The sequence below is a fragment of the Octopus bimaculoides genome, chromosome 8, assembly GCF_046866305.1.
Source record: "Octopus bimaculoides isolate indiv1 chromosome 8, ASM4686630v1, whole genome shotgun sequence".
Lineage (NCBI taxonomy): Eukaryota > Metazoa > Mollusca > Cephalopoda > Octopoda > Octopodidae > Octopus > Octopus bimaculoides.
In genome coordinates, this window is record NC_142935.1 from 75,078,000 (window position 1) to 75,103,589 (window position 25,590).

At 34.8% G+C, this 25,590-nt stretch overlaps 2 protein-coding genes across 2 annotated transcripts in view; both read right to left on the reverse strand.

The window, feature by feature from the left end:
- The window catches only part of LOC106881785 (integrin alpha-9), a 36,687-nt gene extending 11,632 nt beyond the window's left edge, over nt 1-25,055 (reverse strand). Inside the window, exons 1-10 of the mRNA XM_052970165.2 lie at nt 24,708-25,055; nt 22,915-23,026; nt 19,974-20,156; nt 18,592-18,765; nt 17,004-17,158; nt 15,641-15,763; nt 13,428-13,885; nt 9,458-9,653; nt 6,469-6,651; nt 134-250 (exon numbers count right to left, since the gene is read on the reverse strand). Of these exons, the coding sequence (XP_052826125.2) occupies nt 134-250; nt 6,469-6,651; nt 9,458-9,653; nt 13,428-13,885; nt 15,641-15,763; nt 17,004-17,158; nt 18,592-18,765; nt 19,974-20,156; nt 22,915-23,026; nt 24,708-24,848 (1,842 nt within the window). The 5' untranslated portion in view covers nt 24,849-25,055. The remainder of the gene's footprint in view (nt 1-133; nt 251-6,468; nt 6,652-9,457; nt 9,654-13,427; nt 13,886-15,640; nt 15,764-17,003; nt 17,159-18,591; nt 18,766-19,973; nt 20,157-22,914; nt 23,027-24,707) is intronic.
- LOC149134447 (integrin alpha-V-like) overlaps nt 24,713-25,590 on the reverse strand; it is a 16,549-nt gene continuing 15,671 nt past the window's right edge. The window contains exon 5 of the mRNA XM_089356649.1: nt 24,713-25,055. Within this exon, the coding sequence (XP_089212775.1) occupies nt 25,023-25,055 (33 nt within the window). The 3' untranslated portion in view covers nt 24,713-25,022. The remainder of the gene's footprint in view (nt 25,056-25,590) is intronic.

A 25,590-nucleotide genomic window follows, 5' to 3' on the forward strand; every position in this document is an offset into this window, starting at 1 on the left:
TCTAACTACTGTGTTCCCAGCAATAAGAAGATGAAGAACGACAACAACAACAACAACAACCAGCAATTATTGTAATTGTCGTATCAACGGGAAGTTAGAAGTTAACAACCAAGTAGGTTATGAATACTTGTACCTTAAAAACGTCATGTGCGTTTGAAAAATTCAGATGAAGGCTTAAAATAATTTGTTTGTAGGCAGCAATTTCTGGAACTTTACAACGCACCATTAAACATGTAGCAAATTGGCAACCCTAGAAAATAGAAAGAAATAATATGCATGTGTGTGAGTGTAATCTACTTTTAGTTAAACAAATACAATAGTCTATTAGTGATTGATTTAACGTTGAGCATCTCAGAATAATTAAGAATTTGTGTTGTAAAAGTGTTACTCCAAAAAATAAAGATTAACTGAATGTTCGAGTATGTCCATCTTTCACTTGGTGAACATAAGAAGAAAAGATAAAGTAAAAGAGATTAAAAACATATAACGTGAATAAATTTTAATTAAAACTAATATGCCTGGCTCTCTGTTGGTGACGACGACTAATGTTCCAGTTGATTCGATCAACGCACCAGCCTACACATGAAATTAACTCGCTGAGGATTCCATCGACATGTGTACCTTTAACTTAGTTCTCAGAATGTGACAAGGCTGGCCCTTTGAATTACAGGTGCAATTCATTTTTTCGAACTGAGTTAACTAGTGCAACGTGAAATAAAGTGTCTTGCTCAAGAACGCAACACACCACCGGGAATCGAGCTCATCACCTTACGATCGTGAGCCGAATACCCCTAATCACTAAGTCACACACCTTCTCCAAAACTAATATAGTTTTGATAGAAGTATATGAGCGAAGAACTTTAACACTAGCATATTTTTTTAATGTGCTGCTGTTAAATTGTTTGTATTCGTTCGGAAATAAAAATGGTTGTGATGTCAGTTGGAACGTGATCATAGAATTCCAAACATTCCAGTTAGTAGAATTTTTTATTAGTATTATGCTTGTACATTAACATACAGACATACAGACGAACATGGCACACATAAACACGTAAACACACACACATGCTCAAACACAAAGTTATATAATAAATGCTTGAATGCATACGTTTACGTGCAGGACACCATGTATGTTATAAGCTCTGTTTCAGAGCACAAATCTAGACATAGAAATAATTAGATCTTGTTATTTTCAGAAATAATTCAGATATAGCCTTCAGCAAAAAGATGTAGATTAAATTAACCAGCTTAGATGAAACTTCGTGTGTATAAACTATAATATATATATAAGACACAAATCTTTCTGTGTAAAGAACATAAATTCCTGGTCTCGCATTCAATGCAAAGTTAAAATTGTTTATTTTGTTGTGTCTTGGCAGATTCATAACATCAATAATAATAACACAAGCACGTGTTTAATTCCACTTCTTTATTCTTAGTCAATTGGTTAAATATCTTACCAACTGACCACTCGATCGTTTGTTTAATGTGCTGGCCAAACAATCAATCGGTTGTCTGTTATGCAAATTTCCTTCGTTGCTGTTCATGACCTCTTCAGTGACTTTCCCTCTCGCTCCAATGTCTGTTCTGTGTCTGTCTGAGAACTGGTCTTATGTCTGCGTGCATGCTTGCTTGTATGTGTTTGCTTAGAAGTGGAGGTAAGATTGAGAGTAAACGAAGGGTGTGGGGGGGTATGTATGCGTGCGTGTGCGAGTGACTGCGTGTGTACACCAGTGAGACTTATGTACGTGTATGTTTGTAGGTGTGTGCACTATGTCCCCACTTCGACAAAACCACTGGCACTGATAGGAACTGTGTGGTATGTTCCTTTAATGCCTGTATTAACTATGAAACCAGGAACTCGGTCTACAGCATAAAGTGCATAGAGGGAGATTGTAAGAACAAGAATATAGCATATAATGGGGAGACTTTGATGAGTTTAGCAAAAAGGCTATATGAACATACTGGCGTGAGGATAATGACAGGAAACAATCGTCTATACTTTACCAGGATACCAGAGATCAACATGGCGACATGTTGGGCCAAATTGATATCCATATTTTGTTTAAATACCCAAGAGATCCGTCGCTTAGACGAATACGTGAGAATCTCCTCATAAACGATATATTACCAATACTGAATAGAAAATAGAGATACGAGGTAGTAGAACTTGAACACCACTATTACCACCCATGCAATATAAATACATGGATGCGTCCGTGCGCGTAGGCAAGTGGATATGTGGCTTGAATGAGGTAGCGTAGGCAAGTAGATAAAGGATGGCGTTAGAACGACAGCAGTATGCAGGTAAGCCGATACAAATATATGTAAATATGTACAATTCCGATACACATCCATGGTCACAGGGACGCGCATACACGTACACACACATAAACACAAGAACACAGGAATACGCAACCACACACAGACCATCACTACACACAGAGAGATGTGCAGACACACGTGCATATTCAACATGCACAGGCAAACACACATACACATACGCAGGAACACACACTCACACAAGAACGCACCGACTCGACCACACACACACACACACACACACACACAAAATGGTCGCTCTCTGGCCGGCCTTAACAAACAAACTTATATATAAATATATATATATATATATATATATATATATATATATATATATATATATATATATATACTTCGTTTTTTTATTTCGTTTGCAAAATTCTTTATATGAATTCGTGCATCGAAGTATATTTTGTTGTCTGGGGACAGCCATTATGTTTTAATGACTTATTAATTAACACACTCACCGGTTCGATTTCCATATTTACTTTTTTCTAAAATACATTTTTAGAAAATAAATAAACAAATAAGTAAATGAGTGGAAATCGAACCGTTGAGTGTGTTAATTGATAAGGCATTAAAATAGAATAACTCTCTCCAGACACAACAATATATATATATATATATATATATATATATATATATATATATATATATATATATATATACATATATACATATATCAACAGTAATGATAATAAGGAATCTTACGAAGTGGTATAGCATTCCCTTTAACTCTTTATATATATATATATATATATATATATATATATATACAGCTTTACATAGACTAGTATAAATTAATAATAAGCATTTAAACAACAGAAAGTTTTGAAATAACGGAGTATAAGTGATTATACAATAAAAACTTGAATTGAAGATAGTTTGCGTATAACTTAACGAACAACTCAACATCATACAACGCAGAGCAGATAAACGGAAAGCTTTAAACAGTTAAATCGAAGGATATTAAGTAAAAACCCTGAAGAAACTGCACCGGTATTATAATAGGGTTTCAATTGCAACGGTAACTAAGCACTATAGTTGAAACGTGTACGTGTATGTAAAGCTGTATATATATATACTAGCTGCTGGACCCGGCGTTGCTCGTGTTTTCCGTGTTGTAGTTAAGCCCACTTCTGACCTTATATTGAAATCTTCTACGTTCCCCATCCCAACTATTACCCATTAAGATGTTATATCTGGTTCGGCAGAGATTTTACCGGTTAACGCTTTCGACATACTCCTACATAGCGGACTGTCTGAAACCGCAGTCAAACTTTTGGGTGTACCTAGACCCGTTAAGAGTGATGTTAGTTTATTTCTCTCCTTAATGTCACCCTCTGTACAAAATTGATCAGCGTGTTCAATCCCAGCAAAATCCTAAGAAAAGTGTTAAGGTTATGTCATAAAATAGAATCCATGTGACCATTTACATGAAAATATCCCATTGACTTTTAAATCCCAATACATTATATGAATAATCGATGTTTCATATGTCGAAGTGCTTAATTTCACTCATAGTTCAATTTTCTTCAAAATCAGTTAATTATTTTATTGTGAGTGAATTTTGACGATTTCTGATTTTCACCAGTTTAATTTTAATTCTACTACATGACTCCGACCATAAGCTTTACGTAAATGTCAAATTTCATCAAAATCGGGTAAATTCTCTAAAAGTTACAGCATAAAATATTAATCCTATGGGTAATTGCATGCAAAAAGCCTATTGATTTCATAAAATTCCCCGCTCACGCACAATTATCGATTTTTTGTCAACTCTCATGCTGGCATCAAAACGTGTAGAATTTCTACAAAATCGATGTGTCTCTAAGGAAATGCTTATTTGCATTTGTGCTTTTTCCAAGCCCTTTTGAATCAAATAAACACCTTTACCGTCTCTTCCATTACAAAATTTACCTCCATCTCAAATTTCATTAAAATCGGATAAAAAATATAAAAGTTACGGTGGAAAACAAAATCACTGTGGGTATTGATTTTATAAAACCACTGCTCAGGCACAATTATCGTTTTTTGTCAACGCCATATACTGACATCAAGTCACTGCCATGAGCCTCGCTCTCTCGTCGATTTTCATCAAAATCGGACAAAAAATGCAAAAGCTGCAGGAAAAATAACATCGTTATGGGAATTTCAATTCAAACGCCCGATTGAGCTCGCAAAAACCAATGCCAACTGAGCAATATCGAGTTTTCGAAAACTTCTGGCCATAGTTGAACTTCAGGGCATGTGATCTACCTATGTGCCAAAATCATTAAAATCGGTTGGACAGTGTGGGAGCAGTTAGAGTAATCCGAAGCACACAGACAAACAGACACCATTACTCATTTATATATATATATATATATATATATATATATATATATATATATATATATATATATATATATATATATATATATATATATATATAAGGAATTAAAGGTGATGCTATGCAACTTCGTGACAATCCTTATTATTATTGTTGTTGATATTATATACTCCAGGAAACCTATATACTACCTTAATCTATATGGTTAAGGTAGTATATTCAGAAATATCCACCGGAATATATCTCCATATTCTTATCTTATGAGAATATTATTGAATTTATATATTAACTGTTGAATAACTTATTTTGAATACCTATCTGAGAGCAAACCGGTAAACGTTTGGAGTAATCCCTTACTATTTACAAGTAGATAGATAGATAGATAGATAGATAGATAGATAGATAGATAGATAGATAGATAGATAGATAGATAGATAGATAGAATGGAAAAATATCTACCACTGGGGTCGAACCATGAATCAGTCACTTTCCAGTTTACTTATTATACAACGTTTACTGAGCAATCTTAACTACTGAAAATAGCTCGAGAATTGGAGATAGTTTAGCAACAGATAATAACCCACCGTAACTATCTCCTAAAACAATACATTATCACACTGAAATCCTTCTATGCGAATACTTTCGAACAGCCTCAAGTTAAGAACGTCTGACTAAAGTGAATGATGTTGGTGTCCGTTTCTGCCGCTAAAAAAATGGATGGGCTTGGAATTGGCCGGGTTCACACTAACTGAATTCGTATTTAATATTTAAATTCAACTTCTACGAATAATGTTTCTTTGTGACTAGTGTATTATCTATATGGTTTTATTTTAGCACTGTCATCTGCTATTAGTTTAGTGTCTTTCATTGTCTATATTTTTGTGGGAAATTCTTTGTAGAATATATGAGTTGCCTACGAATGCTTTACAATTTAGCTTTCTCACTATTTCATATTATGTGCTATGGGGTTTTGTGATTGTTCATTGTGGTACGTGCATAGTTTGCCAATGAGAAAGTGGTCAATATAGCAGTTGGGATTGCGATGTTTAACAGCTTCCACACATGCAATCAAATTTGCATAACTTACATGAGATATATATGACATGTACAAAGTACAGGACATCTACGAGACAAGTACAGCAAACATGTGTAACGTATACTGGAGGTATGTGTGACACGTACAGGACATATGTGAGACGTGTACAAGAGATACGTGTGACACGTAAAGGGAATGTGTGAGACATGTACAGCACATATGAGACATGAACAAGAGATAGAGAAGAGGTGTACAAAAGATTATGAAAAATGTATAGAAGTATGATACATGTACAAGAAATATGTGTGACATATGCAATGGATATATCATACATTTACAGGGGATATATAAAATGTGTACAGGATTTTATGAAATGTTACATACGATGAGAGTGAGATAACTGAATTTAATTACATCATAATTGAATCTATGAACAGACTTGTAACACCGTAGATTTATCTCTTGTTCTAATTTTTAATTTCTTGTTAGGCAACTATTTTCCTATTTTAACATATTAAAATTACTGTGTTTTTTTTGTGTGTTTTCTTGGAATTGATATCACTAATATGAATTAAACCAATTCTTTTCAAAATCAAATTCAAGCCTCAGTTAGAAAAGATTCAGTAATTTTACACAATATTCATAAACAAATGCAATTCGGTTTTTATTTTTTAAAAAAAGAGTATTATCATATATAATATTGCAAAAGGACCATTAGTACCACATTAAAAAATAACAATTCGATCTGAGGAAAATATGTTTTGTAGAAAAATCTTACTGTAACCGCCTGTTTGGTGACAAGGATATTTCTTTGGACATTAGCAATGGATTCTTTATTAAGATTTTCAGCTCGTAAAGTAGAAACTTCTTTCTGTGTTGTGGTTAAAAGTGAAATGGTTGGGTTGGTTCCATTATCTTCTGATTTGATATCACACTCTAAGCTGATATTCTCTCTGGTTACCTGTCAAACACATGGTATAAATAATATTTTGCTTTGATTTTTAATAAATAATTTCTTTGGTTCAATATTTTTCAGTTTATTCTTTTATTCTTTTACTTGTTTCAGTCATTTTACTGCGGCCATGCTGGAGCACCCCCTTTTTGTCGAACAAATCAACCCCAGGACTTATTTTTTAATCCTGGTACTTATTCTATCGGTCTGTTTCGCCGAACAGCTAAGTTACGGAGCCAAAAACACACTGACATCAGTTGTCAAGTAATGATGGACGGGGGACAAACATAGACACAAAGACAAACACAGATAAATACATATAAATGTATGACAAGGCTTTGGTCGACCCGAGGCTACAGTAGATACTTGCCCAAGGTGCCACCCACTGGGATTGAACTCAGAACCATGTGGTTGGAAAGCAAGCTTCTTACCACACAGCCACGCCTGCGGCTTATTCATGAGTATTTTACAGCGCACATGGCCCTCTCTTATATCATTCGTAATATGTGAGTTTAGATGTTAGTCTTTCAACTAACTTGTTTCCACAGGAAGGTTTGAATTCACAGCTCTGCAATCTTGCCAAGCACTCGTTAATTTCACAGTGACACCTCTGCTTTCAGCATTGGTCAGTAGTATTTGTTGTTTCCCATCAAATCTATATGAACTGGGTCGCAGAAAGCTAAGTGTTTTGGTCATAAACACTAAGCATTCTTGGTCATAGGAGACAAAGTGTCAACCTCTTGACTTCAACCGGCTACAATATTGAACACTACAGACATATAAATAGTTAACAATTGACAAAAATTTCTGAGCATTTTATTATTTCAAAACTGTAGGATTGAATCTAAAATGAAGAATTCCAGATATATGCTTTAACATAATGTAACATTTCTATATGTTGTAAATCAACATTCAGAATCATATTTCTATAAGACCCTGAAACCATAACACTGTGCTGCAAGTCATAAAATATATTTTCAAATCTCCCCAACACATCACTACTTAATCATTAAAAAGACATACGTCTCTTAAAATAATTAAATTATTTAATGTTCTCTAAAAACATGCCCTAGGAGCTTCCTCATGAATCATTACTTGATTCGAGTACAGATTAGATTGATCTCCTGATCTTTGTTTTGGCTCACGTGAAAATGTGAACGAGAAACCGAATCATTTGAAACTTTCATTAGCTAGCAAGAGTTCTAATTATATCAGATGTATGATAAATATCCTCACATCTAATATACATACCCATCGTACCATTTTATAATTAGTGAGAATGAAGCATTGAAAGTAAAATGTTTTTTGCCAGAGACTGAATGCAGGAGTGATAATAACCAAGCAATGAATCTTGAGAGTTTATTTCTTTCTTGTTTTTCTTTTTCAAAAAATAATTTGTAACATGATACATTCGCATATATATCATGCCATATAATCGTAATGTATATTATGTATATATATATATATATATATATATATATATATATATATATATATATATATATATATATAGTGTACGCTATAGCATACTATATTCCCATGGAGATCAACAGTAAATTTTATATTATATACTCAAATGCAAACATATATTAATATATTATAGTACTATATACTGAAGTACACCTCTGTAATATTATGTTATAACATCTCTGCAGTATTACATTATAACATTATATACTCACTGGTATGAAACGTTTACTATGCGTCTTTCATTTTGGGCTGAGTCAGGTACGAATGAGTCATTTCACAAGATTCATTCGTACCTGTGATTTTTCAACCGAGATCAATTGACTGGAGAAGAATACATTCAGCTCAGTTAATTTGCCGCTTTATACGGATATTAAAGCTTCTGGAATGACACAAATCTATCGAAGTTAATAGACTTCTTTCATTTAACATTCCTATATACTGGCACCTCGTCAGTTACGACGATGGAGGTTCCAGTTGATCCGATCAACAGAACAGCTTGCTCGTGAAATTAACGTGCGTGTGGCTGAGTACTCCACAAACGTAGTTCTCTGGGATATTCAGCGTGACACAGAGCGTGACAAGACCGGTCCTGTCAAATACAGATACGACTCAATTTTACCAGCTGAGTGGACTAGAGCTACGTGAAATAAAGTGCTCAAGGACACAACGCAGCGCCGGGAATTCACTCATGACCTTTGTATATATGACTGTATGTATATATATACACGTGTGTGTGTGTGTGTGTGTGTGTGTGTGTGTGTGTGTGTGTGTGTGTGTGTGTGTGTGTGTTTGTGTGTGTGTGTGTTTGTGTGTATGTGTGTATGTGTGTGCGTGTGTGTGTGTGTGTGTTTGTGTGTGTGTGTGTGTGTCTGTGTGTGTACGTATGTGCGTGACCGCAGTATGGCCGATTTATTTTTATCTTATTTTGCCATCGCAAGGTTCTTGAATCGATACCATTGTACATCATATTGGGCAAATGTCATTTAGTATCACTTCGAGCCAATTCGTGCCTTGTGGGTGAAATCGCGTAGATCAGGTAGACTGAAGCTGTTTAGAAAACCATCAGGTAGACTGTATTCATAATCGTCATACACAGTCTCTCGTTGATTAAGCTTGAGAGCTACCTTAGCGTGTCTGTGGAACGCTGAATCACCTACACGTTAATTCAGGAGGAGATTTTTCAGTTGACTGAACATGTGACTCCTCACCATCGAACAACGCAGTTGTGTGTGTGTGTGTGTGTGTGTCTGTGTCTGTGTCTGTGTGTGTGTGTGTGTGTGTGTGTAGTGTCTTATAACATAATAACTTCACGTAATTCACGAGGTAATAACGTATATATACTCACATGTATATCTGTATAAGTAAAAAGCATGTTTCCACCAGGAACAGTCATTGGGATCCTAAACACGGCAGTCGTTTCTGGAAGATAACTCGGTCCCAAATTATGGATTATGAAGTCAGTGGCCATTACAAATGAATCAGAGTTATTGATAGATAATTGATCTTCCTTGTTATATTTCACTGGTGTAGATGCTGTTTTCCTGTTGATGAGATAAAGAATACGTTTATCAAACGTTATCATCAAGTAATAGGTTGCAATTGAATGGTAAAATGTTTAAATTCTGAATGAGGTCTTTTCTTATTGATGATGCACATCTTCTGGACAAATTATTAAGAAATTATCTATTATTGCCATTATAAATATATTTGTGTGCCTCGCGGCATAAAGCTGATAAATCGAGTTTGTTAAATGTTAAATCCATCGCCATGCGTTTCTAAGTTCAGGAATAGTCGTGTGTTTCAGTAGCTTGTTTCGAACCACAGCGACAGGAACAAATTTCTTCAGCTATGTACGTTATATTCTACGAATACCGAAGTATATTTGTAAAGTATTTACACACAAAAAAAATCTAAATCAATAAATATTAATAATAATAGGTGCAGGCAGGGCTGTGCAGTTAAGAAGTTCGCTTGCAGCCACGTGATCTTAGTTTCCGCCCCACGACATTACACCTTGGGCAAGTGTCTCCTGAATTTTGCAAGCGTAAATTGTGCTAGGCCATCGTATACACGTGCGCACACACGTGTATGTCTCTGTGTGCGTGTGTTCGCGCGCGCATGTGTGCGTGTGTGTGTGTATAACCGGTGTTAGTTTGTTTCCGTCTTCAAACTGAGCAATCTGCTAAAAGATACAATAAGTACCAGATTTTTTTTAAATATGTACTGTGGTCAGTTTGTTCGACGAAACCTTTCAAGGCGGTACCCCAGCGTGGCTGCTGTCCAATAACTGAAGCGAGTAAAAGAAAACTCACAAAATATACTTTCCACCAAATGTACTTTTCACGATTTCATAAGTTTTAAAAGCTGGTTAGATTATAATTAATTCTTTTAAAAAACAAAAAGTTTTAATTATACGGCGTTTTTCTCGTCCTAAAAAATGTCAAACTTTGATTTTTGGCATTGTGTGTGTATATCTTTGCCGGGATAAAAAGCTTGCTTCTCAGCTACATAGTTGCAGATTCAATTTCACTAGTTTCGGGCCGACCAAATCCTTGTGAGTGGAATTTTGTAGATAGAAACTGAAAGAAGCCCGTCGTGTGTGTGTGTGTGTGTGTGTGTGTGTGTGTGTGTGTGTGTCCCATCATCATTTGACAACCGATGTTAGTGTGTTTACGTCCTCTCGTAACTTAGCGGTTCTGCAAAGAGAGCGATAGCAAAACTACGAGGCTTAAAAATTAAGTCGTGGGGTCGATTTATTCGACTAAAACCCTTCGAGGTGGTGCTTCAACACGGCCGCAGTCAAATGACTGATACAAGTAAAAGAATAAAAGAATAAAAGAATATATATGCTATCTTTATGTTAGTTAAAATATGTTTGTGACATATTTCAACTTCAGTTACCGTCCGTTGATCGGATCAACTGGAACCCTCGACGTCGTAAGTGACGGAGTGCCAACAACAACAGTAAGATGGTATAAAAATAAAATATTTATCCAATGCTGCCCTCTGTAGAATTCCCAGACGCGTTTCTAGTTCATTAGCCGCTATTAATGGGAAGTACCTGGACAGACTTTATTAAAGAGGCAACTCTGGACAGACTTAATTAAAGCCGTAGCTTCAACTAGAACACAGTCAACAACATCGACTCGTGTGAGCCATTCGATCGCCAGGTCTGAAAATTTTTTGTGTGCGCGCGTGCGCGCGTGAGTGTTTTGAAGAAGGACCAGTGTCTGTGTCCTTCGCAGACTCTCCTCTCCTAGACCGGTGAGATTGATTCTCTTGAACATTTCTAAGTCAACATTTACCGGAAAGATGAGAGATTTAGAAAACTGATTTTCTAGGACAGAAGGATTGAGTATGGTCATTGGTGCTGAACCTGGAGGTTAGTGAAAAGAGGAGAGGTGTGAAGGACGGGGATACATAAATGGAGTTGACATGTGTCCATGCAGTACCGAGGTACAGAGGCCATTATAGTAGCGGGAGAGAAGTTAGAGACAGGGGACAGTGCAACTGTGGGTAAGACAGTGGAGTGGGATTAGGAATGACTTCATGCCGATTAGTAAGTTGACAGTTTTCCAGATGCAGTCTAGGATGTCTGTACAGCAACAACACTACCCTAGATGTAAGACCAAAACAGCAAAGTTAGTGGAAATCCTTTTGGCAAGGTTCCGAAGGCATCGACCTAAGTTTGAAAGGTGGACTCGCTGGAGGGCTATACACTGTCGAAGTCGTCTTTTGCGATTCGGTTAAATATCTTGTAGATGTTCGATTGTTGGGTAAGCTCTACCCATTTTGTGAGTGGGTGAGTTTCGCCACATATTGTAAACTTGGCTTTTGCCTGAATACCTTCAGCACAGCTATCATTGCACCACTTGGAAAATGTACGATATTGGACTTCCGTTGAGTGGGGTATCCGCAGGAATATGACTAAAAGGATAGCTTCAGTTACCCGCCTAGCTCTTCTAATGGAGCACACATACTGCCAGGAATGAAGCACACATACTTCCAGGGCTACTTGACATAAAACTAGCAAAGATCCGAATGTAGAACAAAAAGCAATACCGCGATACGCAACAAAATTGGAGCAGATTTCAACTCATAATCCATGAGTATGTGGTCTAATATATTACCTACTCGGTCATTTGGTTTTATACATAAAGCATCATTAGAATGGAAAGGAGAAATATATGCAATAAAGTCCACTTGGAATTTACTAAATCTACAATTGCAAGTTGAAGCATATTCTCATATAAATGTATAATATATATAATATTAAATCTCTGAACGAGGTATTAACAGTAACTGCACGATAAAGTGAAGTATATTTGCCACTTAAATGTGGCTGACCCCGAGGGGTGGATGTTACTGTTGCTTTTAGCCCCAGGAGGACATCTCCTCCAGCTGGCTATCGACACACATCTGTGCCCTGTCTGTATTTGCCAAGGGAAGTTATCTTTCCCATCTTGATCTACGATACGTACGTACCCGAGTTTCAGGGTTATCTCCCTTCTTCAGCGTACGACAATCGCCGACCTTCGATGCAAAAGACATCCCTTGGCAAATATATGTAACTTTCTCCAGTGAAATTATTCACTGATATCGAAAAAGTGAAAACAAGCAATGTTAAATCTCTGAACGAGGTATTAACAGTAACTGCACGATAAAGTGAAGTATATTTGCCAAGGGATGTCTTTTGCATCGAAGGTCGGCGATTGTCGTACGCTGAAGAAGGGAAATAACCCTGAAACTCGGGTACGTACGTATCGTAGATCAAGATGGGAAAGATAACTTCCCTTGGCAAATACAGACAGGGCACAGATGTGTGTCGATAGCCAGCTGGAGAAGATGTCCTCCTGGGGCTAAAAGCAACAGTAACATCCACCCCTCGGGGTCAGCCACATTTAAGTGGCAAATATACTTCACTTTATCGTGCAGTTACTGTTAATACCTCGTTCAGAGATTTAACATTGCTTGTTTTCACTTTTTCGATATCAGTGAATAATTTCACTGGAGAAAGTTACATATATTTGCCAAGGGATGTCTTTTGCATCGAAGGTCGGCGATTGTCGTACGCTGAAGAAGGGAAATAACCCTGAAACTCGGGTACGTACATATCGTAGATCAAGATGGGAAAGATAACTTCCCTTGGCAAATACAGACAGGGCACAGATGTGTGTCGATAGCTAGCTGGTGGAGATGTCCTCCTGGGACTAAAAGCAACAGTAACATCCACCCCTCGGGGTCAGCCACATTTAAGTGGCAAATATACTTCACTTTATATATAATATTGTTTTAGACATAAAAACTATACATACACATTTAATTCTGGTACAGCTATTAATTCCAGAGGAATCATCAGCCGTTTGATGTTGTCACTGGGATGTTTCTCTTCAGATTGTGTCATTACTTCTCCATCCACAACAATAGGTTGGTCTATTTCTTCTAAAACAATTATTGAAACTTTGAACTCCAGCAAGAATTCCACTTTTCCCTCTTTACTTAAAGGGTTAGCGACATCACATTCTACTCGCTCTCTTTGTTCCAGGCAACTCACATCACCATTTCCAATATTCTTCATACCATAATAACTGATTTTGTCACCAAATTTAAACATAGCCGTTGTGCTAAAGGCGTCGTCTTGGTGGTTTAAAATGGTGACTTCTAAAGTAATCTTTTTGGTTTCGTTTACAAATACTTTGCCCGTGTGCCGCATCAATAACACGAGATCAGCTTTGCATTCATCATCAGATAAACATTGCTTCTCGAACCTAAGCTGAAGTAAAAGAAATTTACGTAAGTCAGTAACATACATATATATATATATATATATATATATACGTGTGTGTGTGTGTGTGTGTGTGTGTGTGTGTGTGTGTGTGTGTGTGTGTGTGTGTGTGTGTGTGTGTGTGTGTATGTATGTATATATATATATGATTTTTAATACTCTATTTTATCGATAGCAGAAAGATATGAGACAAAAATTGACTACGGTTGTATTTAAATTCTGAAGGTAAAAGGACGTAATTAACGCTACAAGATATTTTATCCGGCATTCCACTGGTTCTGTCAGTTTGAAAACGAGGAATATTGAACAAATATCTGTCTTTGTATTCTGATTCCAAATAACGTTTATTCCACTCAATGACTTTTGCTGACTTAGTCGACAACATTCTGTCCAACATGAACTGATCATTTATCTATGTAAAAATAAAATCAACTCTCTGAAGCGATTTTCCAACACTTTCTTAAAGGCATAAATATTACAGTTTTTTTCTTTTTTTATTTATTGAGCTACCCCAGTAATCTTGTGACTGATGCCCAGTTTAGAAAAAAAGTTTTCTTTTTTCTTGTGGAGATACATGAGAAGAGGAAGTAAGCTTATTTCGTTCATATCAAAACGAGAAGGCCACAACCGTAAATCAGAACCAAATACCGAACTTCGCACACCGAAAGTTTATATCTGTATTATTGATTGTTATTTGCTATAATTTAACGATTAATCATTGGCAAAAGAAATGCATTTTTAATTACTCAGTCATTTCCCTTATGCTACAAAATATATCAAATTTTCTCCCTTCGAAAATGTCTGTGAGTTCAGCTATGTGGCTTGGGTGAGAAATCGATATCATTTTAGTTAGATTTACTTTCAAAAACTTACGAACGAAAAAGTTGTCAATGAACCCCTTTCCTAAGTTTTCTTGGAATAAAAGAAAAAAATAACGAATTAGAGAAGATTGCAAAGAAGATCACACTCGCTTGAATATGAGACGGGAGGCTTTTTTAAGCATGGAATTTTATATAAATATCATTCGTATTATGAACCAATATATTTTATCATAGAAAGAAATCATATATATACATCGGTTTCAAATTTTGGCAAAAGGCTAGCAATTGTGGGAGAGGGAACGAGTGAGTGCTCAACTAGTACTTATTTTATCGATTCTGAAAGGATGAAAGTCGATCCCCGACAGCATTTGAACTCAGGACGTAAAGTCGGAAGAAATACCGCTAAACACTTTTCCGGTGCGGTAACGATTCTGCCAGCTCACCGCCTTAAAGGAATTATATATACTGATTTCAAATTTTGGCACAGGACCAGCAATTTGAGGGCAGGGGGTACGTCGATTACATCGACCCCAGTACTCAAATGGTACTCATTTTATCGACCTAGAAAAGATGAACGGCAAAGTCTACCTCCGCGGAATTTGAACTCAGAACACGAAGACAGACGAAATGCCGCTAAGCATTTCTCCCGCTCTGCTTACGATTCTGCTGGCTCACCATCTTAAATAAATTATGTACATTAATATGAAAATTACTTAGAACTGACTTTTAAAATATAGAGATTTTGAAGTTTAGATCGAGTTCTTATATCAGATGAATATGAGATTAATATGATGACATTAGGGTAGGATTTTAATCCAGAATATGAACAGCTGTAATTAAGAATGCGTTACATTTTGCATTATGTATTTATCAACCCGCAACACCGCACCTTTCATCTGATAACAATCCTAATTATACTTACTACTTTCAAGACATCTTTTTTTCGATTGAAAATTGGTCGAAGTTTGTCCACAAAATTCTTATGTGAATGGATACAGTAGGATAAATTGAACTTGAGTGGTGTAAAGAAATCAGCAATGTTTGACTGAAAGTGATGATTGAAAAACATCGAAGTTAGTAATACATTAATTTTAAATAGTTATTGTCACAAACTATGAAAAATTGTATGAATACATTGTGAAAGAAAAATATTTAATATACGATTGCTCGACTTGGCACAATCTCAACGGATGATCAACTCGGTTGACGTCAAGGAGTGGGAGATACTCAAGTATTTCTGAGATATTAAAATATTTGTGGAGTAAGTGAAATACCTACGACCTAGAAACGAACTTGTGCTGTGATCTCGCAATACAAGTAATATCCATGAGGATATTACTCATTTTATCCAGTAAAGGTGAACAGTAATCTATTGTACACACAGCACCGTTATTGTTATAAGATAAAGCTTTCTATATAACTTTATTCTAATGACAGATCAGAGCCTACATACAAAATCAGTCATTAAATGAGTCTATAATATGGGCCTTTCCTTTGTAAATTAATTTTACCATAACAACTATGCTATCAATATGTTTCATTTTCCTGTTATGTGACACAGAAATGTTTGTATAATGGAACATGTTCCTGTTTAAGACAAATCAAGAGTGTTGAGTTACTAATTCAATCAACTCCAGTGCATTTTAGGTACAAAATGTTAGCAACACCAAAGCTTGTAAATATACAGTTGATATTAATGGATTTTGAAATGAGAAATGGTGTTTCAAAAATTATTCCTTATATCTATTACATAATTGAAGAAAGTGTGGAGTAGAATAAGAGAAAACTCTAGGCGAATTTAAACTATGATATGCTTCAGTCATCACAGATTTTATTCCCTCTTAGATTTTTTGAATACAAGTCCGAGCATGCTCATAAGTTTGAAATTACAAGAAGCAACAGATAGAACGGTATGTCATTGATGTGCCAATGACAGAAGAATATATGCGAATAGACACATAAATCAAAACACACAATATACTAAGGGAATACTTTGATATCAAAGTTTTGAGATGTCGGAGACAGAAAGTTTTATATATCGCATTCAAATAGTATGAAATTGACTGAATGTTTTGTATTAAAATATCTGCAGAAAATCACTTTGACATAATCCATCAGTTGCTGTTTACAGCTATATGAACTGTAATGTCAATAGTGTCAACGGTTAAATGGACAGTGATCACAACTAGAGACCATTCTCTAACCCGATGGATGGTTGTTAACACCCACTCAGCCAATCTAAGTGCCAAAGATTCAATATGATATAATGTACATATAGTCCTTACTTTCAAAACTGCAGTGAATGTTTTGGAAACATTTTTATTTCTTTGTAATGTGACTTTTTCTTCTATCTCTGTATCTGAGCCAACACCGTCACTCAGGCGTAAACGTTTATTCGGACGAACTGTGGCTGTATCAACTTCCAGTTTATAGCCCAATACTGAAGATGAAATGATAAATGAAATTTAAAACAGAACAAATCTAAGTTACCATTCTATTTACACGTGTTTTAATCACGAACGATTTTTCTATGATACTACGCGATATATATATATATATATATATATATATATATATATATATATATATACATTATCTTTTTATATAGATAGGGTGATAAATTGAGTATTAATTCAATATAAAACCAAGTGGCCTAGCATATAAAAAAATCTGAAAATTCAGAAAAAATTGTACTATACGTGTATAAGGGATGACCACTAGGTGGACATCCAATATGCTAGAAAGAGGTCATCAACGACCCAACCACAAAGAAAAATAATGTTCTCCAGAAAAATTACGCAAAAACACCAGAACAGGACAAAATGAGAAATATACAGAATAAAGAATTATCTATGGACTGCAGTTTCGAACATTAACGTTTAACTTACGTAACTTCCGTGTTCTCATCAGCATAAACGTTCTAGAATCAATATAATTTGCAGAACTATACACGAATTGTCTTCATGAAATAAGACTTGCATATAGTTCTACCGATTACATTGGGGCTATTTTTCAAAATGCCTCAGCTCCGGCGCGCAAAATTCCGGAAACAATTCTGCAGAGAATAATTCACTGCAGTTTATGTTGCCGCAGGAAAACATAGCTATTTAAATTATTATTTATATAGATAGGGTGATAATTGAGTATTATTTTTCTGGAGAACATTATTTTTTCTTTGTGGTTGGGTCGTTGATGACCTCGTTCTAGCATATTGGATGTTCATCTAGTGGTCATCCCTTATACACGTGTATATGCATATATACATATATATATATATATATATATATATATATATATATATATATATATATATATTAAATCATTGGAACTCGACTCAACATATATGTTCATATAGTGATTAAAAGGAGAGCTACACTAGATTGCATTTCGACCAGGTTTATAGGAGGATTTCAAATCAGTACCGCAAATAAACGAAATAAATTTTGAGTTCAATAGCGAAGCATTGCAAATCAGGATAAGAAATCCTGATATTTTACTCAGAGGGTCGAAACCGGATTGCTTATAGCCTTGAGGAGTTGAATGAACAAAATGCCTTCTAGCATTGGCACGTATCCAATCATATCGAATGCAATTTTATGTAATATATATACAAAATAATTCTAAAATATACGTTAAGTACATACTTTCTCTGATATATAGTCGACCAATTTAGAGTTTGTTGAACTCAGCCAGAAGAGAATGTTTTGGACATGCTTGCCGCACAACGCTGGTGAGAGAATGCACATACCCAGCATAACAGATCAACGCATGATTGATTCAAACCCCATGCTTTTAAATTATTTTTGTTATAATGACGTTTCTCAGGAAAATGATAAATAGATAGTAAATGATATTTCTCTTATTTTTACTTACCCAAGTCATTTGAAGATGAATATTTAGTATTATATAAGAAAATAAGAGTAATATTTATTATATTTGATTCTGACAAGTTTGCATTGTTTAGATCCATATCAACCGAAACTTCTATGATAGGACGACCTCTCAAAATGGCAACTTTGTTGGAAATCAACGCACTGACTGCAAAATCTGTAAAAACAATCAGAATAGATTTGTAAAAGTTGAAATATAAGTATATTTTCTTATTTTAAATTTAATAATATTTATCTCGAAAAATGATACCCTACAAATGGAAAATATTCATTATTTCGTACTCTCAAGAGTAGCTCGACATGCTAGAATTAGCAACCAAATTGTTCTTGAGTCTAATTTGCATAAAAAATCATGTGTTGATGAGATAGGTCAAATAATTTATAGTATATTACATATTGTAAAATAAAAAGTATATTTTTTAAGAAACACTCAAGGTAAAAGTAAAACAGTAAAATACGCTGTGTAAAGTTATGAAACTGGTCATTCTTCAGATCAATCAAATTGGTTTCTTGTTTCTTCGATATTCGTCATAGAAAGAATACCTATGTCTTTCCACGAAGAAATAAGTAAATTATAGCTATTTATAGTGTATACAAATCAGGAGTCAGCTAAGTGTTCAATCTAATTCACATAACAATGCCTGTGACAACATCAAGCAATAATTCATTATTTATAGTGCACTACACACAATAAATGACTATTAGCTGCCCATATGTCCATGAACATGAAGGTGGATAACCTTGATGAAGTTTTAAGAAAACAAGAAAGCTGTTAGATCCACCCTATCTTCATCTACCCATGGAGATATAAAGGTATATCTTACGTTTCAAATTGGATAATGTAGTCCTAGATACATTATAGCTGAAAAAATATGCAAGGTTATTGCTGAAAAAATATGCAAGGTTATTGCTGAAACGTTTATAAACTTAAGTCCATAAGATCAGTGAGAATATCAAGATAAACTAATTGCATAGTATTTCATACTCTGAAATTACTTTTAAATTCAAATTGAGAGAGAAGGAAAAAGTGAGGAGACACTCAGAGAGACAAAGACAACCAGACAGAGATGCTGGTATAACATCTTTGATTTAATTATCTGACAGGATTTTTTTGCATATGCTTTTATATTACAGTAAACCAAATATAAATTGTTACAGACAATTAATATTCTGTTTAGATCAAGGAATCAACGTGAATAGAAAATTGAACTCCTAAAACTTTTGAGTATAACTGAAAAGGGATAATGGAAATGATTTAATTAAAGTACAAAGCTTCAATATTCCATCTACTAATTTATTTTGTAATCTGTGCATTTATGAGAAGAATGTTTTTTTTTAAAGATAAGACAATGAAAATTTACTGACCGTTATAACCATTTTTGTCTACATCAACCGACTTTGAAATACTCCAGCCAAAACCTGAGAGACTTTTAACAGCTCCTCCGCAAATTCTTTGCACTGTATCATTGATAAGTCCTTCTTTTCCTCCATTATAAATATAAATACAACCAATATTATCGTCTTCAAATGGCGCCCCAATCACAACATCTGAACGAAAATGAATATCGTTGTATTAATTAATTTACACAGTAAAAAAGTACTGAAGTTTAAGTCAATTTGAACACGTTCTTATTATAGCCTCGGGCCGACCAAAGCCTTGTAAGTGGATTGGTAGACAGAAACTGAAAGAAGCCTGTCGTATATATATATATATATATATATATATATATATATATATATATATATTATGTATGTATTATGTATGTATGTATGTATGTATGTATGTATGTATGTATGTATTTGTGTGTCTGTGTTTTTCCCCTCACCATCGCTTGACAACAGATGTGTGTTTACGTACCCGTAACCTAGCGGTTCGGCAAAAGAAACCGGTAGAATAAGTACTAGGCTTACAAATACATACAGACAAATCAAAAAGTCTCGAGCTGATGAGATGACAGTTCATCTCCTCAACTCGAGACTTTTCGATTCTTCTGTATGTATTTATGCAATTCTTTATTCGACTTTGATTTGGGCGCGGAATTACACTATTATATGTATACATATGATTTTATATGTTACATGTTCGCATATTTATAATGGCTTATATATACCCTCTGTATTTAGATGTGTGACGGCTTTGATGAGGAGTATTATTGACCTTGAAATTTGTTCCTTTCTAATTAATACTTTAATCAATCGCTCAATAAATTAAGCCCTACGCTGTTGCTCCTTCAAAAGAGTTCACCTCTTTAATTTTTATTTTCCATTACCCGCGCGCGTGCGTGCGTGCGTGCGTGCGTGCGTGCGTGCGTGCGTGCGTGCGTGCGTGCGTGCGTGCGTGCGTGCGTGCGTGCGTGCGTGCGTGCGTGCGTGCGTGCGTGTGTGTGTTGCTAAGATGACAACACTGTGCAGGCGAGTAGTTGGGTGGATCCTTCCATCATTCATCAGAGCCGGAAATAAGGATAGCTTGCTACTCCTATGGAGGACATTTGTCCTCGTTCATATGGATTACTGATACCAGCTGTGGTCTCCATAGAGTGTCGGACTGGTGGCGGAAATTGAGGCAATTCAGCGCTACTATCCAAACAAGATTGACTCGATGAAACATATGAGCTACTGGGAGGCGCTACAAGAACTGAAGGTCAATTCTCTGGAGAGAAAGCAAGAATGGTATGCAGTGATATACAAATGGAAGATGCTGTAGGGTCTAGCTCCCTACTTTGGAATTAAAAGCTATACCAACCACCGAACAGGACGGCACTGCATAATACCAAAGATAACGCCTTCTTCATCTCAGATAAGGACCCAGTATTGCAACAGCTTGGCTTTCAGGGCACCACAACTGTTTAACATCCTGCCAAGGAACTAAGAGAGCTGCAAGATGTAGATGTAGAAACCTTCAAAAAGTATCTAGACAAATTTATATTTGAAATCCCAGATGAGCCCACATCACGGCAGGAGGCACAAAGAAGATCAGCTTCGTCCAACTCGCTTCTTTAACAAAAATAGTACCAGAAGGAGGCCCCAAAACACTGAAAGGCAGTGCTTCAGCATGGCTCCAGCCTTTGGCTGAAACCAGTGAAATAAACATTGAAATAATAGAATATATATGTGTATGTGTGCGTGTGTATGTGTGTTTGTTTGTTCCCTATCACCGCTTGACAAACGGTGTTGATGCATTTACTTCCCTGTAAATTAGCGGTTCAACAAGGGAGTCGATAGCATAAGCACTGGGCTTTAAAATAAAATAAGTCCCTCTCTCTCTCTCTCCTTCCTCCTTTACTCTATCTCGTTGCTCACACGTGACCATCGTCCATCCTTCCGTTCCTCACATGATCTTTCTTTTCCTTCAGTCTCTGGCGCAGTTCGGACGCATTTGTACCTGTCTCCTCTCTTGTTACCAACTTTGACCCTCCACAAATCCCAATTTTTTTTATTTCGGTTCGCGGAAGCAACTGTCTTCAAAGTATTATCTTGTTGTTTGAATGCTCCAAATAAGGAGTAAAAGGACAGCCAACAACTGATGAAGGGTCGATTTTATGTTACTTATTTTGTTTTCCATTCGTTACTCTCGTTTTTTGCGTACCCAACACTATTTTCGTATTTCATGTTTGTTTACGTCTTGTGACGTCTTGTGACGTCCTGTACCGATATATGCATAGCTATATATGTATGTATGTACATGTGTGTGTCTATATATGCGTATATATATATTATTTATATCATTATTTGATTGAACACCACGCATCCATTTCCAAGTAAGATTTTTTTTTATATGTATATATACGAGGGGTGCTGGAAAATTTCTGGCTTTAAGGTTGTCGCGAAAGGCCTGGCTGGAGGCCCAAACTTCTGAATTCATTTACAGGGTTTAGAAAAACCGAAGGGCTGCTGCAATAATTGTGTGAATCTGGGAGTTGAATGAAATCATAATTAACTGATCCTCCTGTGTTTTCTTTTACCCAAAGCCAGGAACTTTTCAGCAGCCCCTCGTATACACACACACACACACTATATATATATATATATATATATATATATATATATATATATATATATATATATGTATGTCTGTATGTATGTATGGATGGATGGATGTATATATATGTATGCATCACAGATTTCTTGTAGCAGTTTACTTTTCAACTGAAAAAGTTAGGAACTCTACTGTATTCTATTGTAAATAGTCGTTCGCCTGAACAGTTATCAAAACTATGTATAATTTTTGTTCAGTAATTCAAAACATACAGGTAAGCAATTTTTTTTTTTTTTTTTTTTGCTATAACATGTGAGTAAATAAGATTACCGTTGTATAAGTCATTATTCAAATCACCAACTTCAGCAATAGCATTTCCAAATTGTGCATTTCGTCCCTTAGATCCAAACAGCGATTTAGGATCCCAAAATGATATCCGTGCCTAAAAAAAACAAAAAATGTCAATCATAAGACATGTTTTATCCATTGATCTAAAGAGTAGGATCAAAACCAATGTTCTTATGGATCTACTGACAAAAGGTAGTTTGTTGAAAATATTACTGTTTGGAATATTGGAAAAAAAAATAGCGATGCATTCTTTTGAAAACTGTTTGCTGTTAATGCAACTTTACGGTTTGAACCAGTAAATTTCTTGTTTTTATAGCAACTGAACTTGTAGCTATTCAGTAGGAATGAACTTATTTTAGAACGCATTTATAAACTAACTATGCCATTGTAAAAGAAAGTGCGGATTAGTTTTTCTATTTTCGTACGGTACTGTAACAACAAATAAGTCGCCAATAACTTTCATTCTTCGCTTAGCGAAGATTTTAGAGTCGATAATGAATGTAGATTATATCATTACTTGCCCTACGTCTAACGCTATTTACATCTGTGAGCTAAGCCACCAAAATGACATACAATGATTTTATAGTTCGCGTTATTTTTATTTTTACTCTAAGATCAGCATTGTATGCAAGAAACATTAATTTGTTTAGCTCCTCCTCTGTTAATAACTATAAAAACTAGTATCATATTATGATACTAGTTTTAGTACTTATGCATTATGATTGCCACTTTATTTGTGTTATTTCATTCAGCGTTGATCATTGACTATATTACTAAAAGCCGTATGTATGGTGATTGTGTACTACGTCAATAGTAGAGCAGAAGTAATGCAGATTGTTAATATTAAATTAGAATTCTGAATAACTCTAAACATCACTAGAACTCTGAATAACAAAGTTAATCTTTCCGCTAGGCCCGAGATTTTAAAGTACCAGTTCTTAACTTTAGTATTTATAGTATAATATACAGCGTTAGAGATACAAGTAAGTATTTATAGTAGATAATACTTAACCAACGATATTAAAAACAAAATCATCTCAGTTAATTCTTGAGCCGAAAAAAAATGGCTTCTTCGCGTTTGCTTGACCTGCTAGAAAAGCAGCTAAATGTTATTCAAATCACACTTTGTCGTCTTACAGAGAAAACGGAAGTATAATACGATAATGTAGGCCTAGATGAAGTAAGCCCGAAAAATAGACGGAATGGTCATGGTTTGAACGCTTCTGATTATTGATCTCTCATGTGGGGTTGTCTTTAAACTAGATGGCAAAAGTAACTCAGTTATTGGACTTCTACAACAACGTTATCTTTTAAACTCTCCATTTAAATATGATACATCATTAATGGTGAGCAGTTTAATGTGATTCAAAATACACAATAAACATGTGATTTATCAAGTGATTTATCACTTGATATTTCATTATATATAGTGGGCCATCAAATTCCTTGACTGAACATATTTTAGATGTAAAAGCTAGAATTAAGCAGCTGCGATTTTTATACTCAGCGGGAAGAAACTGATGCCGTTCTCAGTGACAAAACAATCTCAAGAAGATTAAAGGTGTCCGGATTCAGAAAGTATTACAGAGCCTTCACTAAAGAAAACTAAAATAAATCATTTTTAAAAAATACAAATTAATTCAACATGCTTTGGTATAGTAGAAGCTAAAAATGAATCTTCAGTTCAACAAATTACAATTAACTTCGAATATTAGAAATAAATCTTTACATTTAAAAGATCATAGGGCAAAAAAAAAACAGCAATATAAACATACAGTACACTGGCTGATATAAACATCGACTTTTCCTTCCATTGCAATTTTTGTTTTGTACATCGGAGACCCGATTAAAAGATCGTCACAGCCATCATGGTTAATATCCACAGCACAAAGAGCAGCACCAAAATAAGAACCCATCTAGTGGAATACAAAAAAGTACTTATTAAACTGTTCATAGCCACAAGGTTGTGAAGCAATACAAAGATGTACAAATCACTGGATAGTTTTTCTTTTAGAAAATACATATTACATGTTGTCATGAATCTGTTGGAAATATTTTTCATTAAAGAATATTAATTGAAGGTTGTGATATTACATGAGACTGATGGGGAACATTATTTGTAGCTACGTCTATAACAATCAAAATGAAATTATAAAACAGAATAAACAATTTATAACATCAACCTTTCAATTAAGATAATTTTCACTCCATACTGGTAATTATAATTCAACTAATTAGTGTTGTTGCATGAAGCGTTCAGAAAATTAATTACGCATGCTGTAGTACAGTGGTTACCAACCTGTGGTCCGCAAAGGTAGTACTGTGGGTCAGAGAACTAAATTCAAAATTTCATATGTGTATATATATATATATATATATATATATATATATATATATATATACATATATATACATATACATATATATATATATATATATATATACATATATATACATATACATATATATATATATACATATATATACATATACATATATATATATATATACATATACATATATATATATATATACATATATATACATATACATATATATACATATACATATATATACATATACATATATATACATATACATATATATACATATACATATATATACATATACATATATATACATATACATACATATACA